The 7,607-nt window shown below is 40.0% G+C and overlaps 1 protein-coding gene across 1 annotated transcript; it reads right to left on the reverse strand.

The window, feature by feature from the left end:
• Positions 1-1,121: 1,121 nt before the first annotated feature.
• LOC145481076 (chymotrypsinogen B-like) lies at positions 1,122-7,498 on the reverse strand. Its single transcript, XM_081459467.1, has 5 exons — positions 7,315-7,498; positions 7,090-7,141; positions 2,681-2,895; positions 1,936-2,186; positions 1,122-1,728 (listed from the first exon to the last, which is right to left on the reverse strand). Exons 1-5 carry the CDS (start codon positions 7,418-7,420, stop codon positions 1,426-1,428), a joined length of 927 nt encoding a protein of 308 aa, XP_081315593.1. The 5' UTR covers positions 7,421-7,498; the 3' UTR covers positions 1,122-1,425.
• Positions 7,499-7,607: the final 109 nt, after the last annotated feature.

Below are 7,607 nucleotides of genomic sequence, written 5' to 3' on the forward strand. Positions count from 1 at the left end.
CTAAGTTATCGACAACCAATACTCCAATGTGTGAAATGCTCGCATCGGACACAGTTAATTGTCGATAACATTTAGTTGTCGATAAAAAAATTGTTGTCGACATCTAAATGTCTAGTCTGTTGAGATTTTTCTTGAAAGCGGATCTCCACTGGACTTCCGTGATAGTGGTTTAGGAAACGGGTAAGTCCAAGTATTTGGCCATTATTTGGGAAGGTTAGAAACCTCTATAAATCAGTACAATTCCTTTATTGTTCCAGTTATAAAGTTATAAGTTTGTCAACTTCAGTAGACCAGAGAGGGATCCAAGGATCGTCGAAATATTGAGCCGAAAAAAAAAAAAAAAAAGAAGTCGAAAAAGCGAACTCAGCCTTACGCCAAACACGGCGAAATAATTCCAGACGCTCCTTTTACCCATGGAATGAATATTGGCTTAGCTCTCTTTCCGTGAGTCGGGGTTGAAAGGCCTGCACGACTCTCATGCGCTTGTCTTAGTAGCCTTTTTCATAACTTGGTTTCCAAGGATATACCCGCTGTCCCTCCCTCCCTTTCCTCTTTTCTCTTTCCCTCTTGCCTTTCGTCACACAATATCAACCATCAGTGCCAAACCTTAAAAACAAATTCTCATGAAAAAAATGGCATTTAATAGCACAACAACTAATTCTGAGCAAAATCCTTAAGGATCGCCCCTCATTTCATACAAAGTGTAGGTCTGTTAACCCCATTTGACACTGTGCATGCAAAATTATAATAGCCCTCCCGAAAATAGGTCATTCCAGCCTCCACGGCAAACACCAAAATCTTCTGATATTATTGCCGTCGCTCATATTTAGCTCGTTCAAGCGCTAAAAAGATAAAGACAAAATTAAAGAAAACCATGATAAATTCTTCAGTGTGATCTTAATCTTTACTTTATAGAGTTTGTTTAGAACCTCATCAGTAGCGTTGAGTATATATCAGGTACATTTCGACCTTAGTTTGGACCATAACAGACTGACATTGATTCAATGAAGTGAACAAGTGCATATCAAGTCCTACATGCTCACCGAGGATATTTGATGACGACATTCGGGAACAGATTGTAAGGAACAAAACTGAAATAGAAACTGAAAAAACTTGAAGAAGCTTGAAATTTAGACGAAGGAAGTACAACGAGTCGACTACACTGGTATAAATATGATTTCAATTGACGATACTTTACATTCCCTCTTTTATTGCTTATGTATAATGCATCAGTCTTACAGGATTAGGTTATTTAGGAGTTATTTTATCGTCAAATATAACATTTTCTCGTGAAATGTGACCCAAACCGTTATTTACCCGAACAATTAATCGCTAAGCGAGATTGCTTTTATTAGTTTGCCGTGATTCTTTTATTTTCCGTGAAACGTGAACTATTCCTCAAGCGACAATTTCAATCTCTTTTAATTATGGAGTTGGGTTTTGATTCATTGTATTCTCCACCCAGGGCTTAAGTGCCAACACGTCAGAATACACTCCGAATCTATTTGAGCGCGCACATTGATATCCAAAGCTGACGATACCGATAAGATACCACTTGTTATTGCTCGGACAGACCAGCGGCCCTCCACTGTCTCCTTGGCATGAATCAACTTCTCCCTGAGAGAAACCTGCACAGCGCATACGTTCCGTAATATTCCATCCGAGGTCGCTGTATGCCTGCTGACAAGTGTCACGTGATACAAGAGGAACTTGGGCTTGTTGCAAAATCTAAAAGCACATGTCATAGTTTTCATTAGTTCACACACGCTTATCACCTAAATCGTGAATACAAGCGAAAAATTTTCCCGTAAAAGATTAGAACATTAGTATATTCACCAGTGCAATATTTTCCTCCCACCATAAACCCTTATCACCTAAATTGTGAATACCAATGAAAACTTTTCCAGTAGAAGATTAAAACATTAGTATACTTACCTGTGCAATATTACCATCCCACCGTGTATTGCCCCATCCAGTGACAGAGCAATTAGTTCCAGGAAGAAAATCCTTGGTGGGCAGACATACAGGTCTTACGTCATTGTTGAACGTAATTGGTTCCCTCAGTTTGATCAATGCCACGTCATAGTCGTTCCCAGTCACTGGCGGGTTATAATTAGGATGTATGAAGATTTGGTCAATTGGGATAATTTGCTCGGTTCCGTCCGCTTTACGAAGATCATGTTCACCTGTTACACAGATAAACGTGTAGTAAGAAAACAAATTTAATCTATAGAATAGAGCCATAAATGGGAATATTTCAAGACCCGCGTTCAAGCTTTGAGCCTTTCGATTTTTTGGGCGTTGATTGCTCTAAAACGTAGAAACGTTTTTCAGTCCACAAAAGGGATATTAAATGTTGTCAAGGATAGAGTAAAAAGATATTCTGCTACTTTTCTTGTTCTACGTTCAAAGAAGCTGTAGAAAGTATTTTCAGAATATATACATATATATCTAAACCTTTCAAGTCAAACGGCTCTTAAACATTTGAAAAATATTATGATGACAAATAAAGAAGCCTAAGCCGTCAATTACACTGTGATAAAACAATAAGGGCGTTTGAGAACACGAGGGCATGTTCTCAAATGTTTTACACTCTGATAAAACATGGGTTTTTGACCAATCAGAGCGCGCGCAAGGTCGTAGCTATATTATTAAGTGAGATAAAGAATTGTGTCCTTACCTACGGTCAGGGTGAAAGACGCGGGATTGTTTCCACGATCGAAACAGTGAGCTGCGGTAACGACCCAGTACGGGGTAAGAATGGAGCCTCCACACCAAACAGGGCTCGGGTGCGGCTTAAAGTCCAGTGACACTTGCCACGGCCAAGACCCTGGTTGTGCGTTTGTGCCCCCGACAATTCTTGAACCGGACTTTTTTGTGCCACACTCCACATTCCTTAGCGATGAACGAGAGTTCGACCTCTTGGAAGATGGCCCTAGGAACGAGGTTAAAGACAGTTGAAGGTGTAGAGTTGTCAATGTACAAAACACAAAATTCCAACTGAGAGCTAAAAATGTTGAATGCGAGAAATTTCCATTCAAGCTAATCATAGCAAAATCAACGGGTGGACCATTAGATTATTGATGGGGGGAGCGGGGAGGGGGAGGAGATGCATGGCTTTAAGATGCTCGACATTCTTTATTCTTCTTCCAACAATGCAGGATTTTTCGTCTTCAAGTCTCGCTATGCGATTTTTCTATAATCTGAAGCGCCTACGCACCCCAAATAATCTAATAACCTACCCCTAATATAGGCTCGTTTGTCGCCGCTCTCTCGCGTTCGGTCTTTGTTCCTCCCCGAGAATGGTTCGAGGGAGCAGCACGGACTCGTTTCCCGAACAGCAGCTGGAAATTGAACCGAACCCCTAATACCGCAATCGACCAATCAGTATTCGCTACCCAACAGTTTACTGATGCAACGAACGTAATAACCGATGAGTAACGTAAAAATACGTATATTCAAAGTCACAGCAATCTCGTTCCCAGGGCCTCTCATCTTCCCGCCCTCCAAGGGACAGGAAGAAGAGAGACCCTGGGAACAAGGTTGAAGTTTTGTCATTGCTGCTGATTGGTCGAGACAAGCATTACTTTTTTAACCAATAAGACATCAACGAATTTAAAACTCAACGTCATTGCATAATTCTCTAAACGTTCTATTGCAACTCGATCTCTATTTCAGTAAAAATTTCTTATTTCTTACTCGGTGGCCGTCCGTCGGGACCATCTAATGGGGGTCGAGTTGGCCATATCCATGGCCACGAGGCTGCAACAAGAAAAGACAGAAAATATTAGCAAGTGGTGCTTTAGTAGTGTCGTGTTTGTCTTGGTGGTAACGAGTATTTAAGTAATCATGGATGTAAAGTAGATAAAATTAAGGTATAAATCTGTTTTGCGCAATCACGGTCCACAGCTGGTTCTTTAATAGGGGGAGTCATGCTGACGTCATTGTTTACATTTTTCCTCATTTACATACAACTTTGCATATAGAAGGAAATATGGCAGCTAAAGAGCTAGTGAAACTTAATGCATGGTCAAATATTTAGCTCTTTGGGTGTAATATTCAAGGAGATATTGTCTTTCAAAAACTACAAAATTTCTGGGTGGCAAAAGCGCTAATGAGCTCATACATTCTTCGTAAAATTTTGAGTTTTTAAACCCGTGTTGCACAAAGTATTCAATACATCAGGCTCATATTCATTGGCAGAGTTAATTGTACTACGACCTTTCAATATTGAGAACTGATTTATTTGTAGCTCTATCGGAAACTGAACTGCTTATGCTAATGAGGCAAATATTGTAAACAAGGATTCCCCTATAGGAATGTAAACTGAAGGTAAAGCAGACGATTCGTTTCATAACAGCTAACGTGGAATTTCTATGCTATCTTGTTGCCCAAAATCCGACCACTTCATTTTAAAACTGCTATATCTGCCATTCCTCAGTTGTAGTAGTTTTTAATACCGAGCTGTTCAAAAGAGTTCCGTCTTTACTCTTGACTTCCTTGCGTCGTTACCCATCATCCGTACAGCCATCCCGGGGGAAACTCCCGGAAAAATTGGGTGGGGGTGTGGGGCCCGTTTCCCAAACTCCGTACGCTATTTAAAGCCGAAATCTGCGATTTTCCCCCTATTTATGACCCGGCCAAAAATTCGATACCCTATTTATGACCTGACCCTTTAATCAATGCTCTGTTTCAGACCTGCGTTATAATTAGTTGCCTTGCTGAGACCGATGTTAAAGGTATTGTAAAGGGCTTTTGTTGATGGCCTTGTCGGTAATAATGGGGAAGTAGTTCTTCTTAAAAACATACCCAATTCAAGACTAGAGTGCAAAGACCATACCCTATTTATGATCAATATGGCCAAAAATCGATACCCTTTTTATGAAAAAACGGCTGCCGAAAACCATACCCTTTGGGGCCGCACATACCTATATAGCCCATATAATGGAGTACCACCCCCTCCCTCCCCCGTTGCACCCTCCGCGACAGTGAGCCCAGTAAGCGAGCACAACAATTAACGGTGGCTGTCCGCAGCCAAAAAGACATAAGGGAAAAAAAGAACAAAGAATTTTCCTTCCACTTTCTTTTATGCAAGTACAGTAACACGAAACAAACACATGAATTGTAATTTACGTGTTTAAAATTCGTCTCGAAAAAAAAAATTCAACAAAATTATCTTATTGTTGCCTAGCGTCGCATTGTGTACATATTCTTAGCGAAAGTCATAGATAAAGTAATTTTCACACAACTTAAGCTTCGATGTTGCACATTTATGAAACACTGGTCGGAAACTGTGCACACAGTCACTAAATCAAAACCCAGTGAAGGTTTGTGAACTCTTTTTGTCAAAAACAAAAAGGATTTTTATGCTTTTTCTCTGACGCAATTATTCTTCGCATAATAATACCCCCTCCATCCCGAAAATAAGCCCATGGGCTTGACTTTAAACTTACCGCTTATGTACTTGCAAACTGAGGACATAACTCCTTTTGGAAGTGGGACATTGTGCTTTGAGTTAGGCATACAGGGGTTGACGCCCTGGCGAACAAGTTGGAGGACTTGTAAAATCGATTTTAACGTAATACCACTGTCATGATCATCTGAGGAGATAAAGAGAAGACTGAGAAAAAGTTCAATTCAAATCACATGGGGTGGATGGTGGAATCGAGATTATGCATGAGAAGGTACAAATGTCAGGAAAAACTTCAGCTCTGAAACTGCGTCATTGATCATGAAGCACAGACAAATACAAGTTTGTCTGCATGTATTTAAGGGATAGTTTCACTGTTCGGCGCATGTCCAAGCTATGATATAGTCCACCCAATTCCACTGTGTATAAACCAGTCAGAAGTGAGTAGATAACTCATGCCTCCGATTCAGAATAGAAACAAATAGCAAATTCTATGTCCAGTACGGAACTCGACATTTTTTGTGTAAGTCCTATGATATCTTCCGTGAATTTTGGGCATCAGTCACTCTGCTAACTTCATTTAGCCGTACGGCTATAAAAAGGCTATCATTTGCTTTCACAAAATTATACGTGTAGTTGATACAAAAACGAAAATGTACTTAATGCGTGGAGTCGGAACATTCAAAAGGAATGCTAATGAGAAATATCGGCTACACAAGTGAATATACGAAAGATCGCATCTTTGAACTGCAGAGAAAGGTATGAAGACATGACTGACCATCACAATTATATACGCAACTTAAGCAGTTGTGAAATTAAAGCCTGAAAAAAACATTCAGGCTTGAACCGAATTGAAGCCCATGACCTCTGCGATACATCGGTATCGGAGAGCTCGTGGGTTCGAATCTCGTCTTCACGCACCGAGTCAACTGCACTCATCCGATTGTTTTAACAAAGAAATTAAATAATTAACGTTGTGGCTTTCACATGCGCCGAGTCGTGAAACTCTCCATTTAAGGTCTCTAAGACGGAAACCATCTGGACCGGCCTCATCTCTCCGTCTTATAGAGGTGTCCGGCTTAGAGAGAGACGAGGGTAACGTGGCATCAGTAATCTGAGATAATAAAGCTGAAACCGATGCACAATGAATATAAGTCTTTGACGTCTGTCAATAAACGTCTGGTTATAAACAGGGAGTCGCGTGTTTGGTGGTGTAAAATGCATTTTGTCTCACCCAATCGTAATTTGCTTGTACCTACATGTCCATTTTGGGGTATTTTTCACTAACAAATCACTTTGCAAGGGTCCCTTGACGGCCAAAGAAATGTCCGTCTCATGGTGTCGAATTTAATTACAGAAAAATTGTTAAAAAACGGTGGAGACCGACACAATGTTTCCATGTTATTGAGATGACCAAACATTTCTGAAACGCAGAATTTCCCTTCAGTAATTTGATTGGGGAAGAATTTCTTACGATAACACGTCTTGAAACACCCTTTCGAATGTGAGCCCAATAAGAGGCCATTTCAAGAGATACCGAAGTCGAGGATTTATCATCGAAACTTTATAACTTAACTTATATAACACAGCAATTAGCGTTCGTATAAATACCGACAATGATAAAAGCCAAACTGTTAACGTCAGGTGGATCTACTTAATACGAAACTAGGCACTCATACAAACCATCACGCTTGTTTCTGAATTTGTGTTCGCTAAACAGCTTCAAGGTATCTGAAACACATGTAGACAATGATTCATTATCAGAAACAAAAACGAAAATGTGAGGAATATTTTTCGCGCACAATAGACAAATGGCGTGTGAACAAGAAGACTATCAGTTAAAAAAACTACATTGAAGATCCCCCCAAAAATCAATCCTTCATAATAATTCAGGTCAAATATACCATCATTTACGCTGTTTGGTTGATTTTCACTTCCTTGACTGATCTCTGTAAACGAAATAAGCAAACACAGGACAAAAGTGGCAACAAAAGTATAAGACGCCAACATTTTGCCTGAATACGTCTTTAGCAAGTTACCAGATCAAGTTTGCTCTAGGCTGAAGAACAACAGCTCTATATAAACACCAATCTGATATAGGCCCTGCCCATATGCTAGTCAAAACTGACCATAACAAGAAGATTGCTTATTTATAGAATAAGAGTGATATTACTAGATCAACATCAAGATTCACTGG

Source organism: Orbicella franksi, chromosome 3 (assembly GCF_964199315.1).
Source record: "Orbicella franksi chromosome 3, jaOrbFran1.1, whole genome shotgun sequence".
NCBI classification, from domain to species: Eukaryota; Metazoa; Cnidaria; class Anthozoa; order Scleractinia; family Merulinidae; genus Orbicella; species Orbicella franksi.

Coding starts and splice junctions, on each gene's coding strand:
- LOC145481076 (XM_081459467.1), bottom strand. CDS start 7,420: ATGTTGGCGTCTTATACTTTTGTTGCCACTTTTGTCCTGTGTTTGCTT. Junction 2,187..2,680: donor GTCTTTCACCCTGACCGTAG/GTAAGGACACAA, acceptor TCTGTGTAACAG/GTGAACATGATCTTCGTAAA. Junction 1,729..1,935: donor GGGATGGTAATATTGCACAG/GTAAGTATACTA, acceptor ATGTGCTTTTAG/ATTTTGCAACAAGCCCAAGT.